This window comes from Furipterus horrens, unplaced genomic scaffold (genome assembly GCF_987537825.1).
Source record: "Furipterus horrens unplaced genomic scaffold, mFurHor1.1.pri manual_scaffold_2, whole genome shotgun sequence".
Lineage (NCBI taxonomy): Eukaryota > Metazoa > Chordata > Mammalia > Chiroptera > Furipteridae > Furipterus > Furipterus horrens.
The window spans coordinates 83,413,473-83,437,732 of NW_028327172.1; the positions used below are offsets into that span (position 1 = coordinate 83,413,473).

At 48.2% G+C, this 24,260-nt stretch overlaps 1 protein-coding gene and 1 non-coding gene across 2 annotated transcripts; one reads left to right on the top strand and one right to left on the bottom strand.

The window, feature by feature from the left end:
• The first annotated feature begins 9,247 nt into the window (after window positions 1–9,247).
• On the top strand, window positions 9,248–21,496 carry ANKK1 (ankyrin repeat and kinase domain containing 1). Its single transcript, XM_090265955.1, has 8 exons — window positions 9,248–9,520; window positions 14,627–14,921; window positions 16,088–16,239; window positions 16,485–16,534; window positions 17,143–17,298; window positions 17,934–18,052; window positions 18,686–18,722; window positions 19,439–21,496. The coding sequence occupies exons 1-8, from the start codon at window positions 9,339–9,341 to the stop codon at window positions 20,743–20,745; spliced, it is 2,298 nt and encodes a 765-aa protein (XP_090122081.1). The 5' UTR covers window positions 9,248–9,338; the 3' UTR covers window positions 20,746–21,496.
• Window positions 12,104–12,168, bottom strand: LOC150018942 (small nucleolar RNA SNORD58). Its single transcript, XR_016509480.1, has one exon. It is a non-coding gene; the product is annotated as a small nucleolar RNA SNORD58 (small nucleolar RNA).
• Window positions 21,497–24,260: the final 2,764 nt, after the last annotated feature.

A 24,260-nucleotide genomic window follows, 5' to 3' on the forward strand; every position in this document is an offset into this window, starting at 1 on the left:
AAGCTCTGAACTCATTGAGCCCCCAGATTCAGCTGTGACTCAGGCTGTCACTGGGCTTTCACATAAGTGAAAGTACCAGTGTACATGTTAAGTGCTTCTGCCCTACTTCCCCCAACTCCTTTCTTCCCGCTACATAATATCACTCTAACATATAATTATACTCTGTAATTTAGATATCAGGGTATATTGTTTATTGTTTGCATTCCACCCCTCTTTCCACCAAAATGTGAACTCCATGATTTTTGTTGATTTTGATCAACCTAGAAAACTGCCAATGCATAATAGGTGCTTAATAAACACTTGTTTGATTAAAATTTAGCAGAGAAAGACAGCAGGGGACTTTCAACAACTCTAGCCTGGAGTGAAGTCTATTTACTCTCACCCATTTTAAACTCCATGCCCTGCCCCCACTCCCCAATGGTAATCATGTCAGCTAAAATACCATGCGCAACATCTTCCATTTATTAAGTCCTCATTGTGTGCCAGGCACTGGGATAGGTGCTGGGCATACAGACAGAGAAGACAGTCTCTTCTTTCAAAGCATATTTGGTGAAGATAGAGAGGCAGACACACAACAAATCACTTATCATTGAGCCTAGTACAATGTTTGCAATACAGAGATAAGTCCTCTAGCCCAGCAAAGGACATAGGTCAGAGATGCCTTCCTCGGAGGGTTGATATCTGAGCTGCTCCTTTCCCAAGTTGGAAAGAAAGAAATGGCAGAGATGAGCATGAGCTGTGGGTAGAAAGAGAAGATGAGGAGAAATGATTGAAATTCGGACTACACCAAAGGCTAGGGCAGGAAGAGGTCCTCTGATTCTCTTCTTCACTTTTTTTGGACTGACCTGAAAATAGCTCCATTCTCTGCGACCAGACTAGATTCTCTCCTGCACAAGGCCAGCAAATGTTCTCTCTCCTTCTTTTCTCTCTCTCTCTCTCTCTCTCTCTCTCTCTCTCTCTCTCTCTCTCTCTCTCTCTCTCTCTCTCTCTCTCTGGTTTCAAGGCAAAAAAGATTTACAGCATCCTTTGGTTTCTCGTTTCCACATCCATCATCTTGAAATACTCATAGGCTCTTGTCTAAATCAGTCTTGTTTCTAGGAAAAGCCAGCCCTTGCACTTCATGCCCCCAGGAAGGGGACAGTGCTTCAGTTCTTGTCCTCAGTAACTCATTTCCTCCTCTTCAAATTGCTCCTGATTCAGTTCTCAGGACCAACCACCAGCCCTTCCTCTTCAAGGTCATCCCTGAGTAATTCCTTCAGGAGAGAGTTGATAACTCAGCGCTGGATGAAATCTAAAGGGATCTCTTTTCCTGGTCCAGAGCTCCATCTGCTTGACACCCTGTGTGTCAAGTTTCTACACTTGATTGCAAAGTTACTAGCACATATATAACTTCCCTCTTACTTGTGAAAAGGACTTTCGACAGTACAGGGATACACAAATTTCTTTCCAGGCAAAAAAAAGCAAAGACAAAGAGCCATGTCCACTGTGACTAAGTAATCCTAAAGTTTCTGCAGAAGTCAAATTTGATTGAGCTTTGATTGAGCTAATACAGACTTCTCCACAGACACAGCTTCCAAAGATACCTTTCAGCCTCAGGCAAAGTCCTGATGAGCATAATGTCCGTCAAAGCTCTGCTTTCAGTCTCAGCCCACCCACCCTCATGCTCACCTGCCGGAGTGATGGAGGATGGGAACGTCACTGACCCCCTACAGTGGGTGAGCCTCTTGCTTCCTCCTAGTTTTGAGGCCCATGACCCCACCACCACACCTAGATGAACCTCACTGCCTAAGGCCCATGTTTTATTTGATTAAAGCTCTTCTGGCTATATTACAGTGTAAGGAGTAGCTGCCATCTCAGGTTCAAGTCCTGGAGATTTAATTACCAGCTAAGTTACTGAGTTCCACTGAGTCTATAAAAATGGGAATAATCATAGTACCTACTTCAGAGATTTGGATTAAATAAGATAATTCAGGTTGATCACTGCAGATAGAGTGGCACAAGCAAAGATCCAATAAATGACAGGTTTTATTTTTGCTTTGGTTTCGAAAGCCTCACCATCAATTCCTTCTTATTCATTGGGAAAGCTCTTTGCTTAGAGAATCATATTTTCAGAAAATACAGCCATCGCTGGTGTTGCTCAGTGGATTGAGTGCTGGTCAGTGAACCAAGCGGTCGTGGTTTGATTCCCAGTCAAGGCACATGCCTGGGTTGCGGGCCAGGTCCCCAGTTGTGAGGCATGCAAGAAGCAGCCACACATTGCTGTTTCTCTCCCTCTCTTTCTCACTTCTTTCCCCTCTCTTAAAAATAAAATAAAATAAAAGTTAAAAAAAAAGAAAGAAAGAAACTGCACAAAGCATTGTCAATGATCACAGAAATCTGACTGGAGGAGGTCAGTGGTGATGGGCATCTCCCCCAGGTAACAGGAGTCCTTGGAAGTCCCAGAAGCTTAATTTCTAGGAAGGTTAACTGCCCATAGGTCTTAGCAGCTTGTCTCTGAGGTGTAGGCAGAAGGGGAAACTGTAAGGGAGGAGAAAAACTCACTGAGACTAAAGAAGACCCTGCAGAAAGGTGGGAGAGACTGCCAAAATTCAGCCTCTACCCCCTGAGTTTCATGTTCCTATTCATTTATTCATTCAGTCAGTCGGTCATTATCAAATATGATGTGCGCTCCCTCCTACCTGCCAAGTGCTGAGGATACAGCAATGAGCATCACAGACCATGATATCCATCCAGGAGCCCACATTCTACTAGTCTATTTGAGGGTTTTTGACCTCTAAGAGTTCTATGTTGATGCTTGGACTCCCTTCCCAGGAACTTAATTGGTCTAGGGTGGAGAATGAATATTGATTAAAAAAAGAAAAAGAAAAAAGAAGTGTTCTTCACAACCACCAGATGGTGAAAACCAAACAGACAAAATCTTTTCTTGGTTTCTTTTAGTGTGCTGAAAGCAGTTTGATTCCCCACCCCTAAAAAAATAAAAAAGAAGGAAGAAAGAACTTTACTAGCAAAATACAAGAGACATGAAATCAGGTATATCTTAGAAGTTCCTCTCTTTTTTTCACACAGCTAGCAAGCTTCTGATGCATCTGGTTGCACAACCTGAGAAAACTGCATTTTAGTTGGTTTTTTTTTTTTTTTTTTTTTTGGTTTTTCAATTACAGTTGTCCCCTTTTCCCCTAATTTCTCTCCCCCACCCAACCCACCCCCTCTCCCGCAATCATATCCCTCCCCGTTGTCCATGTCCATGAGTCTTTTATACGGGTTCTTTGACTAATCCCTTCCCTTACTTATCCCCCTTCTCTCCCTCTCCCCTCCCCCCTATTGACTGCTATTCTGCATTTTAGTTTTTAAGTCCTTCCCTAGTCCCAGCTCTTCCAGAAAGGGCCCAGAGAAAGTGGGAGGCTGGCTTGTCCCCAGATACACAGCTCTGACCACTCTCAATGTTGACATATTGGGGGTGTTTTCCCATCATGATCCCCTCTAAAGGGAGTCACAGGATATTTCTTCACATCTCTCTGCCTAATTTGTTATTAAATTCAAAGGGTAATATTTAAATTCACAGTCCTTTTGTAACTTCTAGAGAACGTATTGACCGTGACCTCTTGGGTTCATTGATGGGCTCTAAGCCTGCTGAGGCCCAGTGAAAGACTGAGGTTCTCTAAAGCCCTGGCCATGGCAAAGTATTTTTTCTAAGCTGCTTGAAATGAGAGGATTCTTGGGACCCTTGGTTCTCATTTTGCTATGGACCCAATTCAAGATCACAAGTGTCCAAGTCTACAAAGAACTTGTGGCCATAATTTTCACAGTGAGAACTGTCTTTCCTGAAACACAGGACTCCCATTTCTGGTTTCTTAACACTTAAGATAGTTTTTATCAAAAGCCCTTCAAAGGGAAGCCAGTGTTCCATATCAGAGAAAGATAATCAAATTTGGAAATGCTGTTACTCCATTCTTGATATCCTCCATTTTCACCCACACTTGACCTTGAAAGTGGTTATTTTTCTGGAGTATTCAGGACGAAGTCTATCTTATTGTGTAGAAACAAATGACTATGCCAGGCACTCACCATCTGGGTGCATCAGTCTAGCAGCTGGCTCCTTGGGGATATCTTATTGCAGAGTGGAGCCACACCTGGTGCCCCCAGCCTTGCAGCCCAGCCCACACCTGCATGTCTGCACATCTCAACTGTTGGAACACAGTCCCAGGAGCCTTGGTGAAGTACCCTGAATACAAAGAGCCCTGGAGTGATTCTAACAGTGGCAAGTAGATCTTTTTTGTCCACAAGGACCAGGCATTCTCCTCAAGACCTTTTGTGCTACATGTTAGATTACTCCCTTCCCCCTGTATGGGGAGGTTTTGCTTCTAAGAATGTAATATTTCCTGGAAGAAACAAAAACAGGAAGGCAGAAGAAGGGGTAGGGAGAAGAAGAAGAAGGAAAATTAGGAAGAGGCGGAGGAAGAGAAGAAAGAGAAAGAAGAGGAGGAAGAAGAAGAGAAGGAAAGAAAGGGTGAGAAGAAAATTAAAGGAGGAGAAAGAGAGCTTCATATGCATTTTAAAAAACCTTTTTGTTTGAAGGTAATTATAATAAATATGCAATTGTAAGACATAATACTTAGATCTCTGTACCCCTCACCCAGTTTCCCCCCAATGGTAACATCTTATATAAGAATACCATAATATTACAGCCAGGAAATTGACAATGATACAGTCTATGGACTTTACTCATATTTCTCCAGTTTTACATGCACTCATTTGTGTGTGTTTAATTCTATGAAATTTTATCACATGTGTAAATTCATGTGACCACCACCATCATCAAGATACAAAACAGTTTTATCACAAGGATCCCTTTTATAAACACAGTCACCTCCCCCACCTCTGATAAGCACTAATGTGTTCTTTATCTTTATAAACTTGTCATTTCTAGAATGTAATAGAAGTGAAGTCACATAGTACATAGCCTTTTGAGATTGGCATTTTTTCCCCACTCAGTATAATTTCTTGGAGATTCAGTCAAGTTGTTACATGTACCTGTAGTTCATTCTTCTTTATTGCTGAATAGTGCTCCATAGTATACCCTGGCTGGTTTGGCTCAGTGGATTGAGCGTCGGCCTGCGAGCTAAGTGTCGCTGGTTCGATCTTCCAGTCAGGGCACATCAGAGAAGGAAAACTCTGACTCCAAAAAACCTCCGCTGCCTTGCGGCATACCTCTTCAGGGGAAAGGCTAAGGGAGTAAACCCCGACAGAAAATCCGGAGCCGGAGTCCCTAAGGCGGTTTGACGTTGTAGTCAACACCGGCAACTCCTGCGGCGCACCTGAAGCCAAGCTGTATTGACTCCGTCTTTCCCTTGGACCCTTCAGCTGCGAAGAGAGGGGTGTCTGCTGCATGGGCAACAGCAGACCCTCCATATCACCCTGCCCAGGCTCTGTAGCTTCAGCTTTACTGGAGAGGACACTCCAGCGTCACCGTAAGATGTCGATTCAACACGGGAGGAGACAGATACTGTGTCACTCCGGAGTCGGACTGCACAGCCATTCTCAGCGGTGCAGATAGACTCTTAAGAAGCTACACCATCGTCTCTCGAGACGGACGGCTGCCGACGGGTATACCTATACCACAGTTTGTTTAACCGTTCACCTGTTAGAGATATCTAAATTGTTTCCAGATTTTAGTTATTATGAATAAAGTTTCTATGAACATTGGGGTTAAGGTTTTTGTGTGAATATAGGTATTTATTTCTCTAGGATAGATGCCCAAGAGTGCAATTACTTGATTGTATGATAATTGCATATTTAGTTTTATAAGTAACTGCCAAACTGTACCATTTTACATTCTCAACAACAATACATGAGTAGCCCAGTTTCTCTGCATCCTCACCAGCATATGGCATTGTCACTATTTTTATCCCTAGCCATTCTGGTGGGTGTATAGTGCTATCTCATTATGATTTCAATTTACGTTTTCTTAATAGCTAATGCTATTTAACATCTTTTAATGCATTTATTTACCAGTTGTATATCCTCTTCAGTCAAATGTCTGTTCATGTCTTTTGTAATTAAATAGTATTTTTTTACCATTGATCTGATGAGTTCTTTATATATTCTAGAAATTTGAGTTGTCAAATATTTAGTTTGCAAATATTTCCTCTATGTCTGTAGCTTGACTTTTTAAAAGTACATTTTATTGATTATATTGTTTGTAGCTTGACTTTTCATCCTCTTCACAGGATCTTCCACACAATGAATGAGCCCGTCAAAGTTATCCATTTTTTTCCTTTTACAAATTGTGCTATTGGTGTTAAGCCTAAGAACTCTTTCCTAACTAGGTCCAGAAGATTTTCTTCTACTTTTTTCCTAAAGTTTTATACTTTTTAATTTTACATTTAAGACCACGAATTAATTTTTGGATAATGAGTGAGGTTTAGGTTGGTTCATTTTGTTTGTTTGTTTATTTATGAGTGTTCATTTAAGTGTGTTTTTAAAGGTTAATTCTTACAGCAATCTTTTGGAATAGGTATTATAATATAATCCCATTTTGCAGATAGAGAAACCCAGAGAGATTTGGGGATGTGCCCGGGCTGAACAGTTAATAGGTGGTAAAAACCAGATTTGAATGCAGGTCTACCTGACTCACATGTTTTGCATTTAAGCCCTGCCCCTAGTAGTGCCTCCTGCCATCCCTTCTCTCTGCCAGAGGCTTGCTTCCCGGGCAGATGTTCCAGTTTTCTGCAAACATTCCTTCATTATGACCAACCTTGCTCTGACTGTAGCACACAGACCAGAGGATGGAACCTGCCAGAACATATCCAGGTGTCCTGTGACACATTTGCAGAGTGGAGAATGGGACAAATTGGGAAATTTCCCTGTATGCAAAGAGTTTGCCATTCAGGTTTGGTGAAAGACTCACGTTGGTTTTCAGCATCTTCCAGAGCACTGTGGAACTGCTTTACCAGCACACTGGTTTGGGCGTAGCCGATTGAAAATTTTAGGCTTCCCCAAACAATCACACACATATACAATTCACTTATTAAGTCCAAGTCCAGAAAATTTCCATCACTGAGCTGCCAAAATAAAATGCATTGACAAAGGTCAACAGGAAAGACTCAGAGCATCTTGGGGCAAAATTCCTATGGCTAAAACATGTTTCTTGCCCTTTTTGGTGGGTTTGGGTCAGGGTCAGACTAGACCCACTTCATTTATTCCCACCATCCTTACCCGCTCCCATTCATTCCTATCCATTCCCATTCTTGGGTAGGAATGGCAGGGAAGGTAAAGCTTGCCGCTCCAGCTTTCTCCTCTCTACTCACTGGCTGCAGACTTCCCAGCCAGGCAGAACCTAGGAACTTCTGCACTCAGACCACTGGAAAGAAATTAGCAGCCTCTAGGTTGATCTTGCTCTTTCTCAAGTTCCTAAGCATCACCCCACTTATTAACAAGAGATCTAGCAGTTCTTTACCACTGTGAACTTAAACTTGGGACAGTCCCCTCTCCCTACAACTTCTCCCATATCTTGTCCAAAGACTACCAGGCTTTTGTCTTGGCCCACTTAGGGGAGATAGAGAGAAGAGAATGAGCCCAGTTTAATGACTCCAGTTGCTATAAGTATATGCATATATCTATTTTACCAGATTCTTCAGAAGCCTCATCTTATCTGTCTGAACCCATACCTTATTTGTTTTAACAGGTACACCAACAGTAACACACCTGGGTCCTGCCTGTCTCTCTATCTCTACCCTTATGGAGTTCATCTTCCCAATCTCCATGCTCACCCACCCAGCAGATCTCCTGATCTCCCTACAGTAAAGTCCTCTATCATCCTCCAAGCTTCAAAGAGGAGGAGGCAGAGGGTGAGATTGCCAGGGCAGGGTTGCTCCTGGAGCAGTAAGTTGTCATGCCCTGACTTGCTGCAGCCAAAGCAAGCTGGGGTCTCCCTCTGATACTGTCTATGGGGTATGTCTGCTGTTTCAGATTCAGGTTCCATCACCTGCAGCCTCTTTCAGGGATCATGACTCTATTCTCCAACCCTGCCCCATATTCTTAAAAGGTTACCCTTTGCTCCTCCTATGCCTAACCCTTTCTGTAGGAACCAAACAGACCTGGGTTACTAGCTATGCGGCCATTCACTACTTACTGTTCTCAAGCCCAGTTTCCACATCTGTAAATAGGTAGATGTCGGTCTCATAGCATCACTGTGGACTTAAATAAGATCACATCTATGAAGTATGTACCACAAGCAAAGTAGCTACTGATTCTGGGAAAAGTTAATGCTTAATAGTAGCTATCGTTGGTCCCTTTGACAATAGTCTCAGGCCAATCTTCAGCCCTTACTCTGATTACCAGAATGCATCTTGGAGGTGGCATGTAAATTGTTATGGGAAGAGCAAGCTCTCTAGCCTCCACCTGGAGTCCCTGCTCTCACACCCATTCTGTTCCCTGGGAGCTTGGTAATAATCATGTTCCAGCTGTTTTCTGAGCCTCATGTCTGGTCCCTGGCAACAATCCACCCCCACTCACTGGGCCAAGGAGTCCACCTCCCCACAGTCAACCGGAAACCAGGCACTCATCCCTCTGAGATTGGGGCTGAGAGCAGGGCCAGGTGGGGGATCCCTGCAGAGAGACACCCTGCCTCTCACCACTGTTCTTGGTGACCCCTTCTAGCACACTAAGACCAGTTAACAAACAAACAAATAAAACCCAACAACAAAAGAAGGATGAAGCCAGTCAGGCCAACAGATTCAGACCAGAAAATTCCCATTGCAACTTTTTTACTTCGTATTTGCTGGGGCAGAGCTGGGGGGAACGGGGTGGGGGTGGGGGTGGCGTGAGGGAGTCCCAGGCCCCCACCACACTCAACAATGGCGATCACTAGAACTGTCCTGAACCCTTCACAAACCCGCAGTACATGAGCTGCATGCATAAATAAATCAGCCTTCCCTTAGCACTGAGTCTAAATTGAATGGGACCAACTTCTCTGTCAGACTCCTGTTTCCAATTTCAGGACAACTTCCCCTCCCAACACCATGCCTAGCTAGAGGGGGCGGGAGGGGCGGTCAGAGATTGAGACTGAGGGAGGACGTCGCAGCTGGAAGGAGGTCTCTTGGGGGTGCCTCGGAGGGACATAATCTGTTCCCAGGCCTGGGTCCCGCTTCGCAGTCTGCGGCCTCAGGGCTCAGGACTGGGTTTTCCCCGCCCTTGCAGACTAGGCTCGGCTCCTCCTCGTGGGAAGGAGGGAGGGCCTGCTCTCCTCCACATCCCCAGCCTCCCCGACCGAGCGGCAGGAAGCCCCGGCCACTGCGGGAGTGCGCAGAGCCTGGAGGGGCCGCCCGCCGCCCGTCCCCATGGCCGTGGGCGTGGAGCAGCGTCTGGGCAGCCTCGCCCTCTTCTCCCGGGACGACTTCGAAGACGACTGGTGCCGAGTGGCCAGCGGCGGCTTCAGCCAGGTGTTTCAGGCGCGGCACAGGCGTTGGCGGACCCAGTATGCCATCAAGTGCTCCCCCTGCCTCCTGCCAGATGCCTCCAGGTCTGTCCTTCCCGCCCGCCCTTCTCCTTTCACAGAAGCTGAGCTCTGGGAGCTCCCGAGGGAGCAGCCGGCGGGGTTGAGGCTGAGGATTGCCCCTCGGCGTTCCTAAGCTCTACCCGGTGGCCTGAGTTCCTCAGGCTCAGGGAGTCTGTGTTTCTGTAACTGAAATGCAGTTGGCACACCACACCTGTTTGTGGAATCCACAGAGGTCACAGGTGAGCAGGAACTAATCTCCTAGATGCCTTTGTCTCATCTGACCTCCCAAACTGGTCCTGCCTCCTTCTTTCTAGCACCTTCTTCTTTCTGGGTGTCTGGGTGGTGAGGACTGCTCTTGGTGGCCCTCTGCCACCCTCCTACCCACCCTCAGAATCTCAGAACAGGCAGGGCTGGGCTGGCTGAGAGGCTGTGGCATTTGGCTCAGTGATGCTCCATGGACTGTGGGGAACCTCGTCCCCTTCTCATGGCCGTCGGAGGTGGCCCTGCCCAGTCAGTGCAGAGTGGAGGAGGCTGGGGGATGGAGATCCTGTCCAGGTCACTTGCTGGCTCTTACATAGGTCCTGCTGGGAGGTCAAGCCTGGAATGTTGCAGTCTCTCTTTCTTTTCACCTCTGACTCCTCCCACATACATCTCTTTCCCACTGTGTCCACCTCTCTCTGTCTTCTCATTGAGATGGACTCAAGTCTCATTCCCATCAGATTTGCTGGTCCTGGCCATGCAGTTGTCCCTTGTGTGGCCGTGATGCAAAGTATGAGCACAGAAACCATGTCTTTCTCCCTAGGCTTCTGGTTTTTCAACCAGAGAGCCTGGGAGGGAGCATTTCCTATTGGCATCTTATTTTGGATGTTCTTTGTCATGTTCTCTGAGTCTACCACGCAAGTTCCCAGACATAGCTTCAGGTCCTACACATTCAAACCTGTCTCTTCTCTAATTCCCAGACCCCCATCTGCTTCATGAATAAGGGCGAAGTGAGTAAACCCCAGACTCACCCACCTTCCTCCCTTAACACCCTCCTGTTGCTTTGGAGTAAAAATGGATTATGCTAGGAGTTGTGCAAATCATCTATAGCCTTTGAGGTAAAGAACAAAAGGAAACAGATAATATTGACAAGATTACAGTGTTAGACACTGACAGGAAGTTCTGCCACTTTCCTTCCTTTGTCCTGGGAACTCCCTGAGTGGAATGGACTCAGAGATTTAGTGGTAATTAATGCCTGCTGTGTATGGAGTACTATACTAGGAGTTTTACATGTATTATTTCACCAGACCCTCCTTCCATTTCCTCATTCACTCATCCACTTCACAAATGCTTATTTCCCTCCACCAATATGTCAGGCTATGTGCTAGATGAACCCTGACATATAATGATGGATGTAACAGATATGGCCCTGTTTTCCTGGAGCTTACAGCCTGGGGGGAGAAAAATGTTAATTAGCTAACCTATATGTGAATGTAATTGCGCTCCTGTGAGAAGTATTATAAGAAAGGGAAGATTTGAAGTTCTATGGCAGCTTATTAATAGAGCTTGCTTGACTGAGATCAGAAAATGGCTTTATGTGAAGGCTGAATATGAATTAAGTAGGTGAAGAGGAGAAAATTTTCCAGGAAGAGACAACAGAATGTGCAAAGGGCCTGTGGCAAGAGGGGAATACTAAGTAAAGGTGGAAATGGCTGTTGTGGCTGGAGTTGAGAGAAGGGTAGCCATGGAAAGCTATGAAGGATTTGCAATCCAGTAGGAGTTGGTGGTGACAGGGAGGAATTGATCCGATTTGCCGCATGGAGAATGGACTGGAAGGGTAGATGGATGCTGCTCCAGTTATGAGACTGTTGTCATCATTCACGCAGGAGACTATCAGAGTCTAGACTGGTGTGTTTGTGAAGAGTGAAAGGGATAGATCACACCATATTTACAAGGTAAAAATACACTCAAATTGATGCTGGATTGGCTATGGGGGCCACAATGAGGAAGAGAGTATCAAGGCTAACTCGATATGTGGCTTGCCCAAAGGAACAGGGTCCACTAGAATGTCTATTTTGTGAAAAGAGAGTCTCTGTTTTGTTCACCACTGTATCTCCAGCATCTGGCACATAGTTGGTGTTCAATAAATATTTGTTGAATTATATTATTGACAGTTAACAAATGAAAGATGAAAAGAGGCCCAGGTTTGGAGAGGAAGATCATGAGTTCAGTTTTGTGCATGTTGAGAAGAACTGTCAAGTAGACTTCAGAGTAGAGGTCTGAGCTAATGATATTAAAATTTGTGAGTCAATATGTAATTAAAGCTGGGACATGGATAACACCCATTCATTTTAAGCACCAAGTGAAGAAACTAAAATTTCTTCATCTAATGGAGGAAGACAATAAATAAATAAATAAATAAGCAAACACACAAATAAGTAATTTTATCTATAGCACTTATAGCCACCTGATATTTTCTTGATTAAAATACCTAAGAAGAATTGAGTAATCTAATCTTCCAAGAACACATTTGATCTAGAAATATTAATTTGTTGTCCGTCTGTGCATAAGGGGATAAGGATTGCCAGAGTTGGGGTAGGGTTGCTATTTTTTTTTTTTTTTTTTTTTGCTGCTCAGAATTGATTCATTTTCATGGTACATCCAAAGGTGTCCTAAGAAAGACATCACCGCAGAGGGTTGCTATTTTATATAGACTAGAAATCCTTACTAAGTAGGTCCCATCTCAGTAGAGATTTGAAGCAAGGAAGGAGCAAGCCATGTGGCTCTTAGGGAGAGGGAACAGCAAGTGCAAAGGTCCTGAGGTGGGAAACATGCTTGACATGGTGGAAGAGCAGCAAGAGGCAAGTTTGCCAAAAACAGAGTCAGGAAAGGAGTGATTAGCAGGAAATGAAATCAGGTTGCTGTGTCTGGGGGCAGATCATATAGGGCTTTGTAGGCCATTGTAAGAACTCAGGCTTTTACTGTGGCTAAGAAGAAAGCCCCTGGAAGGTTCTGAGCAGAGTAGTGGCATGCTCTGACATTTGAAAAGTATCATGCTGGCCACTGGGTTGAGAATAGATGGTGGAGGGGAAGGAAGAGAAGTAGATAAGCCAATTAGGAGGCTTGGGCCAAGATGCCAACGAGTAGAAGTGGTGAGAAATGGTCAGATTCTTGCTATATTTTAAGGTAGAGCTGACAGGATTGGCTGAGGGGTGGGGTGTGGGAAAGAGAGAAAGAGAGGATTTAGGATGACATCAAGGCCTTTGAGGACTGGGAGGTGGAGACCTCATTCACTGAAATGAGGAAGGCTGAGGGAGGAGCAGGTTTTAGGGGAGAATCAAGAGTTCAGCTCTAGATTCACTAATTGGAGATGCTGTGATTGCCTCGAGACAGAGCACAGAGTGAGAGGTGAAGGAGAGGCCCTGGGACTAGGGCTAGTGGTCAAGTAAAGAATAAGAGCCTGCAAAGGAAACACAGAGGAAGTAGCCAGAAGGAGAGGGAGAATTCCTGGAAAATGTGGGCACAGAGCTGGGGTAAGTGAATATTTCAAGAAAAACAAGTGAGAGATCTGACCTGTAAACCGAGAACTGAACATTGTTCATAAGCTAGAACAACATGTGGTTGTTGGTAAACTCAGCAACAACTGTTGGGCAAAGTTTTGAGACCTGAAACCAGATGAAAAGAGTGGTGGGAGATGAGGAAATGAGCAAGACAACAAGCATGGCAAGTGTTTTCAAGACGTCTGGGTGTTAAAGTACCATTACTGTTATTCCAGTTCAAAGTTAAGAAACTGAGGTGCAGAGAGTTTACCTGCTCAAGGTCATGCAGTGACTAAGTGGTGAAACTGGGATTTGAAATCAGGGCTAAGTGTGCGTGGATCCCTGGCCTTTTTCCCACTTCATGACAGATGTCTCAGTTCCTATGAACTCAAAAGAAAGCAAGGAGACAGATAAAAAAATACTGCAGACATGTAGGGGAGCTCTCTGAAACAGTTGAGAAGCAGAGACAAGAGCAGGAGAACCTGGACTAGCCAGCCTGCCCACATTTGAGGAAGAGCATATGGCTTTTCTTGGACGTAGGAGTGTCTGGCTGGCTTCCCAAGGAGGCCCTGTGAGCACATTTCCAGCAGCCTGTGACTGCAGTGCCAACACAGCTTTGCAAATACTGTGCTTTTATTTTATTTTTCTCTCTAATCATTTTATTTTTTAAATGTCCTTTCTTCCTAATCCTCTTCCCGCCATCCCCAATCTGTAATGATTTGCATGTTTACTGCTCCGTGGACACTTTCAGTGAAAAGAGCCAGAGGGTTTGCAAATGCTTATTTTCTAAGGCTTTCCCTTAAGTCTAGACTTCTGTTAGAATCAACAAAGATGTATTGTGCTGTGCGTGGTAATACAGTACACTATGGGGAGTAGTTAGATGAATAATTATAATTTATCCGTAAAATGAGATACCACGTGGCCATTACAGCTGTTGCTTCAGGAGAATAACAGTGTAGGGAAGGCTCAGGCTACACAACAGGAAAAAGTAGATCACAAACCAGCCCATTCTATGATGGAAAGGGTGAGAGAGGATGAAGGAATGAAAGGGAGAAAGGAGGGGAGACAGAGACCTTGGAAATGTATCACAAAAGAATGTACTACACTATTAACAGAGGTGAACTCTGGAGGGTTAGATTAGTGACAAGTTATTTTTTTTCTTTGTAACTCCCTGTATTCCTTAGATTTTCTATGAGGTATGTGTATTGCTTTCATAATCAAAATGGGAATAAATAATATTTTAAAACAAAAGCAGGAGGCACAATATTGGTCTTCCAGGGCTTGCAATCTACTGGGGGAGATATAGACAAGTGGCCAGAATAAATGACAGGCATTTTGTGGCCACTTCTATTAGAATGAACTTATTCTGAAACTTGCAAACTCCTTTATTTCCCGTTTGTTTGTTTTTTCCTGCTAGCCATCTAGATCCTAATCCGTGCATCCTGCTGGGCCTCCTTTCTTGTCTCTTTTTCCTCCTCTTCAAACTCCCAAGCTCCCAAGACTTCCCTGGGTCTGCACAGCCTGACATCAAGCCTAGTGTGTATGTTCAGCTAGTTGCTCCTGTATTAATGAGTCACCTCCTTCCATCTCTCACTGCCTCCCCCTCCCGTAGCTCCGATGTGAATTGCCTCATTGAAGAAGCCACCAAAATGGAGAAGATCAAGTTTCAGTACATCGTGTCCATCTATGGGGTGTGCAAGCAGCCTCTGGGCATTGTGATGGAGTTCATGGCCAACGGCTCCCTGGAGAAGGTGCTGCCCACCCACAGCCTCTGCTGGCAGCTCAAATTCCGCATCATCCATGAGACCAGCCTGGCTATGAACTTCCTCCACAGCATTAAGCCACCCCTGCTCCACCTTGACCTTAAGCCTGGCAATATTCTTCTGGACAGCAACATGCATGTCAAGGTAAGGGCCCTGGGCAACCTCTGGACCCCCTTCTACTTTGGAGTCTCCTCTAGGTGAGCAGGGTTAGCTACCTGTTTGACTGGCCTGTCAAGAATTTTGAGCAGCTCCCTTCATGGACAAATACTGAAGGCAGAAATTGCACCTAAAACGGGTAGATGAGCAGTGAAATTTGGTACATGAAGCAGGGTATCAGGATGCCTGCAATAACCCTCTTTGGTTCTCGGTCTTCTGTTCTAATGCAGGTAGAAGAACCTCTATCATTCCAATTCTGTGCTTCAGGTAGAGATTGTGTAAATGAGATGACCCTCTAAAAGGCCATGATGGTCTTTTTTTTTTTTTTTCAGTTCCTAAAACATGACACACTTTTTTTCTGCCCCTCAACTTCTACATATTCTGTTCCCACAGTAAAGAACAGTGTTGCTTCAATCCCCTCTTTATCTAGCAAAAGACTACTTATCTTTCAGCTCTCAGCTTAAAAATCACCTCCTCAGGAAGGTTTTCCCTGATCCACCCCACAGGCCCCTGTTGTATACCCTTATTGTACCTCTGTCTCTTCGTGTTGCTAACCCCAACTCTAAGTATATAATGACATGTGAAACTATTAGTGACTATACTCTGTTTCTGAATAACTACTTAGGACAGTAATGGGTGTGAGGTGCTCATCTTTCCTTTCTGCTCTTGGTCCTCAGTGCCCAGCCTGGTTGCCACTCAGTGAATGACTAGTTGGCATATGAATGAATCAATGGATGGAAGCAAAGAGGGATAAATATCCATGGTGTAAATGCTTCAGGGTCCATGGAGGTGGATGAACAGAAGCTCACCCAAGACAGCAACTTTATCCATAGTCCCCCTAGATAAAGGCAACACTTCCCAAGTACTTACGATGTGTCAGCCATTTTTCTAAGTGCTTTTTGCAAATTTATTCATTTAATGTTCATAATAGCACTGTGAGTTAAGTACTCATATTTTTCAGTTTTATAGATGAGGAAACTGAGGCTCTGAAAGGGTAAGTAATGTGTCCAAGATCATCCAGGTATTATACGGTAGAGCTGGGAGAGAGCCCATGCTTTTAACCACTACGCTATACTGGAGAGGGGTGAGAAACCACGGCAGATTTCTGGAGGCAAGACTGTTGCCCTCTGTCCCCACCTCTGCCTTCCTCCCAGATTTCGGACTTTGGCTTATCAAAGTGGATGGAACAGTCAACCCGGATGCAATACATTGAGAGATCAGCTCTGCGGGGCACCCTCAGCTATATCCCCCCTGAGATGTTTCTGGAGAGTAACAAAGCCCCAGGGCCCAAATACGATGTGTACAGGTGAGAGGGAGGCTGGGCTCCATCATCATACCCAGCAAGTAGCTTGTTGTCAACCACCCTGCCTGGACCCCATGGCCCAAAGGGTGGGCAGGACAGGGCTGAGGTTTGGCCCCTCCGTGCCCACCCTGTGGGACAGGGAAGTATAGAGAAGGGTGCTGGGTGGAGAGGATTTGCTTGGGACTGTGTGGTCCATGGACCCCCCCCGATGGGGTCACTCAAGGAGCACTTTTTCCTGCTGTCTGCAGCTTCGGGATTGTAATCTGGGAGATCCTCACTCAGAAGAAACCATATTCAGGTAGCAGATGGCGGTGGTCCCCTCAGATGGGGTCCTGGAAAAGGTTGGGGGGGCTGAGGGTTCAAGGGGGCAGGTTTGTGTTGGCAGGAACCATCCTCTCTTCAAAGGTTTCCATCTGCAGCCTCCTTCCTGCTCCCCCTTACTTTCTCATTTCCTCATCTTATAGTAAAAGGCAGGGCAAACATCAGGCCAGGCCATTTTTCTGACTCTAGTTCCTCTGTGTTCAATGTCCTCTTTCCTGTACCTCCCACTCCCACCCCTGCTGCCTAGAATGCCAGGTAAATAAACAATCAGGAAACTGGGATAACCCAACAAAGTTGAAACTCAAGTTCATAGCTAGGCCTGTTGGTTAGCCCTGCTGTCTTTGGACAGCAAAGGTCTGTAGGGTGGGGTCATGACTGGTCTTGGCTTGGGAGATGACTGAAACTGTACCAGAGACTTAGAACCTAAAATGGGCCTGAAGTCTAGCTGTTTACTCCCCATTCATTTATGGAGGCCCTACTGGGTGCACCACCCTGTGGGGACCCTCAGAGCCCCATCCACTGCCCAGCGCCCCCGCCCCCCACCCCCGCCTCCTGGTGCTTGCACAGCTGGGCCTCCTCTCACAGACCTCAACATGATGAACATCATCATCCGAGTGGCCGCAGGCATGCGGCCCTCCCTACAGCCTGTCTCAGATGAGTGGCCAGGGGAGGCCCAGCAGATGGTGGACCTGATGAGGTGCTGTTGGGACCAGGACCCTGAGAAGAGACCCTGCTTTCCAGGTTCTCATCCAGCCTAACCTGCCCGGGGACTAGGGAGTGGGGTGTCGCTGGGGTGCCAGGGGCCAGGAGAGGAGATGATGGAAGCCCCGGGCCACTCCTGAGGGCTCCGCAGAGACAGGCTTGCATGGCACTGGGGCAGAACCTGTGCCGTGGGGCTGGGAGGGTGTCAGTGGGGGCAGGGGCTGCTGAGGGCTGGCCTGTGGGAGTTGATGTGCACCTCTGTGGGAAGTGAGGAGAGCCCTGGCTCTGCTGCTTCTACGTCCTCCAGTTATTACACCGTCCTCAACTGTAAGATGTTCCCAGACCATTAGATCATGAGCACAGGTAGCCCTTGAAGTTACCCGTCCTTTATGGACTACAAAAACGTGCACGTCTGTGTGAATGTGAGCATCTTACAGGTCACCTAGTTCGTCTCCTCATTTTATGAAACAAGACTGACCCCCAGAGGGTCAGTGACTTGCCAAATGTGTCCCCATGGAGCCAAAGTTGGACCCATCTTTTCTGCCTCCCAGTGCCCATGTATGGATGTGTGTGAGCCCAGGAATGGGGAGACACAGGAAACGTAGGGTATCCCTAATGGGGAAGGGACTGGGTCAGCGTGTTGCTTCTTTTTCTCTCTCTCCTCTGTGGAGCAGACATCACAGTCAAGACAGACATGCTGGTATACCTGCTCCAGAGTCCTGTGACAGACCCCGAGAGTGAGGCCCTGGCCAGGAAGGTGTCCTACAAACCATCTCTCTGCCTGCCCTGGGAGGTGAGTTTGGTGGGCGGGGCATGGTCTCTGGCAGGCGGTGGTACTGAGGTGCATGAACCAGTGTGGCCTTCACAAGGCCATACGGCTGAAGGGGAATTGGGGACCCTGCCCACACTCTGTGGTCCAAGCCAGGCAGCCCTCTTGGCGACACCTTTTCTTAAGTTGTACAAAGGCTCTCTAAGGGCTGGTGGCAGTCGTGGCTCAGTCCCTGAGAAAGAGATGGCTTCTCTCAAATGTGTGAAATGAAGCAGAGCCCGTCTCTTCGGAGGGAGCCCTCAGCTCTCCCAGGCCTTCCCACCACGGGCAGCAGCACCATCACTCTGATCGCCTGTCTACTCCCTAACGTGGAAGCCAGTGTGGTTAGTGTGGGGCTCCCGGCTGAGCCCACACAGCCACCCTGCTTTCCATGTGGCCCAAGGGGGAGTCAAGGCCCTGGCCACCTCCTTCTGGCAGAGTTTCCCTGCTCAGGGTTTTCCTCTAGACACAGCTGGTGGTAGGAATGGCATGGGAGGGGGTCTCCTGGGACAGGGTGGGGTGATGAAGAGCACTGGAGAGAGGGAGGGTGTGGAAGATGACATGGACCAGAACTGCCCTGCTGACCCACCCCTGTGTCTTCCCGTTCTCTCTCCCCAGGTCAGTGAAGAGGTCAGCCAGGAGCTACCAGACAGCTGTGAGTTCAGACTGTCACAGTGTGATCTGGGGAATTCACGGCAGAGGAGAAAGTGGAACCAAACAATACCCTTTCTCCAGCTTCCCTGGCCTCACCCTCCTCCCCAGGAATTAGAGGATGAAAAAAGCATACCAATGTCTGGGCCACCGTAAACTAATTAAATCTGAATCCCAGGGCAGGGGGTGGTTGGCCTGGCAGTAATTTTTTTTTTTTTTTAAGGAAATTGTTGCTTTTAATTCTAATGTATCACTGGGCAGAGCAGAAGGAAAGTGGGTCCTAACAGCCTCAGGAATTCAGATCATAGAGCTCGATAAATGTATTTTCAACTTGCATTTATTTGTGCCAAGCACTCCTCTGAAAGTTCTTACCTACATAATTTGTCCTCGCAACGGCAGTATGAGGTGGGCATTGGTTGCGTCCCCTTTAAGGATGAGGGTGTGGGGGGCTCAAACAGTCAGAGGGTTGGCAAGGTCACATGATGCTAAGGGGTGGGGTCAGGATTTGCACTAAGGCCTCTTTCTGCCTCATTCTTAAGGGAAGAACTGCCAGAGTCAGTTCTCTAGGACAGTGGATCCTGCATAGAGATCTGTGATAATCAGGAAAGACACTTCTATGATTTCTGTTCCTGGGTGGTACTTCCAGGAGGCAGGGGGATGACTGGGAAGACCTCTGGACAGGTCAGAGGTCCTTTTTCAACCCCATCACTCTCTCAACAGACTCAGGAGGCCACTTGAAACAGGTTCTGCAGCTCTCGGACAGTGGGAGCCTGGCCTCAAGCAATGAGGAGCTGTGCATCTGTGAGAACAAGGTCACGCCCCTCCACTTCCTGGTGGCACAGGGCAGCGAGGAGCAGGTGAGACTGCTGCTGGCCCACGAGGTCGATGTGGACTGCCAAACAGCCTGTGGCTACACGCCCCTCCTCATCGCCGCCCAGGACCAGCAGGCTGACCTCTGTGCCCTGCTCCTGGAACATGGTGCCGACGCCAACCTGGCAGATGAGGACGGCTGGGCTCCACTGCACTTTGCAGCTCAGAATGGGGATGACCGAACCGCCCGCCTGCTCCTGGATCATGGGGCCCGCGTGGATGCCCAGGAGCTTGAGGGGTGGACCCCATTCCACCTGGCTGCACAGAACAACTTTGAGAATGTGGCACGACTTCTGGTCTCCCGGCAAGCTGACCCCAACCTGCGTGAGGCTGAGGGCAAAACCCCTCTCCACGTGGCTGCCTACTTTGGCCATGTCAGCCTGGTCAAGCTGTTAACAGGGCAGGGGGCGGAGTTAGATGCTCAGCAGAAAAACCTGAGGACACCATTGCACCTGGCAGTAGAGCAAGGCAAAGTGAGGGCCATCCAGCACCTGTTGAAGAGTGGGGCGACCCCTGATGCCCTTGACCAGAATGGCTACAGTCCACTGCACATCGCGGCCACTAGGGGCAGATACCTTATCTGCAAGATGCTCCTCAGGTATGGGGCCAGCCTTGAGCTGCCGACCCAGCAGGGCTGGACACCCCTTCATCTAGCAGCCTACAAGGGCCACCTGGAGATCATCCACCTGTTGTCTGAGAGCCATGCAGACTTAGGGACTCCCGGTGGCATGAACTGGACTCCCCTGCACCTGGCTGCCCACCATGGGGAGGAGGTGATAGTGGCAGCGCTGCTGCAGTGTGGTGCTGACCCCAATGCTGCCGAGCAGTCAGGCTGGACACCCCTCCACCTGGCGGTCCAGAGGGGCACTTTCCTGAGTATCATCAAGCTCCTGGAACACCATGCAGATGTCCATGCCCGCAACAAGATGGGCTGGACACCTGCCCATCTGGCTGCCCTGAAGAGCAACATGGCCATCCTCAAAGTGCTGGTCAAAGCCGGTGCCCAGTTGGACGTCCAGAATGCAGAAGGCTGCACACCCCTGCAGCTGGCCCTTCGGAGCCAAAAGCAGAGTGTCGTCGCCTTCTTAGAGGGCAAGGAGCTCTCACTAGCCATTCTGGGCAGTGCTGAGCCCGGAGACCAGACAGAGTGTAGATGACCAGGGTCTCCCTACCATAAGGATGAGGGATTGGTGGAAGTGAAGCTGGGCTTCTGACAGGGTCTTCCCTGTACTTGCTACCTGCCCTTTGACCTCGAGAGGAAACAGGAAACTGGCCCCCTGGGTGATGGGGGGACCAGGAGAAGTACACTGGGGTTGTAGCTGGGGAAGAGCCCTGGCTTGGACAGGTCCTTTCAACAGCCCCTCCAAGTACATCTCTGGCAGCTGCCTGTCCACCTCCTCCTCTGGTACCTGGCCTCAAGCCCCCAAACTGAGTTCTTTTTTCACTCCCAAGACTTCTGTCACTTTTTTCCAGTTGCCTCTGGGCTCACAGGGCCCTTTGCATCCTTGGAACCCTCTCTGAAGACAAACAGAGGCACAGAGGAGACAGGAGCTTCCTCCCAGCTCAGGTCTGTGTGAGCCGACCCCTTACAGGGTGGGGCCAGAAGAACCAGACACCTGTGCTTTGCACAAGGTGCAGGAGCTAAAAGTTCACGGGAAATTCTGCCTTTCATTTAAAGCCCCGACCAGCCCGCTCTGCTGTTGCAGTGACCACACCTTTCTGGTGGCCCTGGTCGCAGTGCCTGGGTCTCCCACATTGTCTCTTGGAGAGGAAGGAAGGTGCTGCTCCCACTGCCCATGAGAGATCCTGTGTGGGATGCTCAGTTGCTGGTGTCCCCGACCCACCCTTTTCTGTGTCTAGTTATATGTCTAAGTCCAAACCCCAAAGTTAATAAAACTGTGGATGTGAGTCTCCCCTTTAGAGATGTACTAGCCTGTGGAGCTAGGTTGGATATTGGGGCCAGTAGTATTAGTATGGGGTGTCGGTGTGTGCGTGTGTGTGTGTGGTGTGTGTGTGAGATACGCGTGTATGAGCTCACACTGGGATGCGGTGGGGAGCAGATGCGGGCAGGAGGTGGGGGTGGTGATGGTGAAGAGGTTATCCGAGCTCCATGTGCAGCTCCGAGGGCAGGAGCTTTCCTGTCCAGCAGCAGCCTAGATCTCTGTCTGTGACCACACCCTGGCTACCCATCAGCTGGCCTGTCCTGTCCTGCTGGTTATGGGGCAGGCTGGGACCAGGCTGGGACCAGGCTGGGACTGCTCACACTAATGTTGTGTGACCGAGCCCTGGCTCAGCGACCAGCTGGCATCTGCTCTCTCTCTCTCTGGTGCTGCCAGGGCTGGCAACTACTGGGAGAGGGTGGAGTGGGGGCTGCAGTGGGGGCAGGCCAGGTAACCTCACGGTCCTATCCTGCTCCTCTCTACCTTTCCACACTGCTGGAGCAGCCCCTCCAACTCAAGGGTGTTTTGTAATCACCAGAGAAAAGGAATCTTCTGCCCCAAATAATGGCCACATCCAACCGCTGGCCACCTGGCAGACCCACCTTTGTGTGGCACCCTCCTGGGCTGGGGGCGGAGCCACGCATGGGCAGCCTTATATCAGTGTGGGATGAGAGAGACAAAGCCGAGCAAACCTGTTGCCCCGCGGACATGCCAAGTTCATGAGTCATTTTTAGCAGAGCAGGTGGCACTGTGTCTCTCATCCTGTGACATCAGCCTTGTGGGCCCTGGACACTTCGCCCCACCATGCCGCAGCCTACAGCCACCACAGAGACCCTTGGGAACAGCATTGAGCTGGGTTGTGCTTATACATCAAGACTGTACATTAGAATCTTCTGGGTGAGGGGTGTGTGTGTGTGTGTGTGTGCATGCATGTTTGGTGGTGGTGGGTAGAAGGGCCTATTAAATACTTGGCTCTACCTTTCACCAGTTAAACCAGAATCTCCAGGATAGTATCCTGGAGTCAGCAGGGGAGCAGCTAGGACTAAGAACATCCACCAGAGGGCGCCCTGTGGTTTCTCTCTGTGCCATTCCCAGCATACCCCGGAAGACGGTCTCGGGCCAGGAGCCCCGAGTGGTGGCCTTTTTCTCTCCTGGTTTGGATGAGTCGGGAATCCTAAGGACTGGGGGCAGGGGGACACTCAGCAGACTGTCCCATCCTCCTCCTCCTTTCGGACCACCTGGCCCATTCCTCTTGTCTCCCTGACAAAAATATTCCTGGGAGTTCTGTCTTTCCTAGATCATGTTGGAGTGGAAGAAGGAAGGGGAGGGGCACAGTGCTGTCTGCTTCTCGCACCCTGAAGTTTGGGTCTGACTCCAAGTCTAGGATTGAGAAAGAACCAGAGCAGGGATGTGGACTCCATATTCACGGCCAGGTGAGCCCAGATCAATCCATGGGTGTGGTTAGGGGTGAACCACGGAGGGAAGACCTTGAAGAAAGGAGTTAGAAGTTAGGTGATCCTTTTGCTCCTATTTTCCTATGAGTGGCAGGGATCCCATGGAGATTTGGACAAGACTAGCTTTAGGAATCATTTCAGCTCTGAAGATCCCAGGGTCCAGGTTGAGATCCTAAGACCCCAGCTTTCTGTACTTCCTTCCCCCAAGAGAAACTGAGATAGGGTTTTAGGCCAGTTCTGGCCAACACAGCCCTTCACTGCCTGTTAGCATCTTCTTGTCCTTTTCAAGCCACCCTTTGCAGACACACATGGCACCTACCTTGAATTCCATTTAAGTAGCTATCGTCTAGTGGTCTCTAAGGGTGTTTAGGATTGGATTTTAGTGGGGCCCTTGAAATTCAAAACAAACAAACAAACAAACAAAAACGGTGTCTAGCTAAATTTCAAACCCTGTTTAGGGGAGGCTGGGGTCGGGGAGGATGGAACTCCTCATTTTCCTACTGCAAATTGACACCTGGAGGTCCTAGCGACCTTTTAAACTCAATGTATCCCAACAGAGCATTCACCTGCTCCTCACCCCTCCTCCCTCATGTTAGTTGAAGGCATCCATACTCTTAACCCATATTCTAGACCAGCCTGCCCAACAGAATTTTCTGGGAGGATGGAAGCCTTCTTTATCTGAACTGTTCAAGAGGGTAGTCACCAGGCCCATGCACTATTGAGCACTTGAAATGTGGCTCGTGCAACCAAAGAGACAAATTTTTAATTTCAGTAAGTTAAATGTAAGCAGCCACAGTGCCGTCTATACTCTTCAAGATCCAATGTGCCCACGAAGCTTCTCTGATTGCCTGACCAGAGACGGTCACTCTGTACCACGACCCCTGCAGTGGGGCTCAGAGAGCACCTGCCCTGCTCAGGATGAGCCATGTCCCTCATTTGCTTATTTCTGCATTCCCTGCAGCCCTCTCTCAGTGTGCCATCCTGGCTTACTGCGTCAGGGTATGGCAGCAGGGTTGCTGCTGCAAAGTAAGGGACAGAGCATAGTTGCCGGGCTGGGCTGAGGCAGGGGAGGGAAGCTCTGGAGGGCTGGGAAGTAGAAAGATAGGGGCTTGGAAGACAGACCAGACCAAGCAGACAGACTGACTTGGATGCAAGGCCTGCTGTGCCATCCACCAGTGCGTGACCGAGGGTGCTGAAACATGCGGAGCCTGGTGCACATCGTCTCACAATCAATGCTTATCTCACTGGCTGGTGGTGATGACTGAACCAGATGACTGT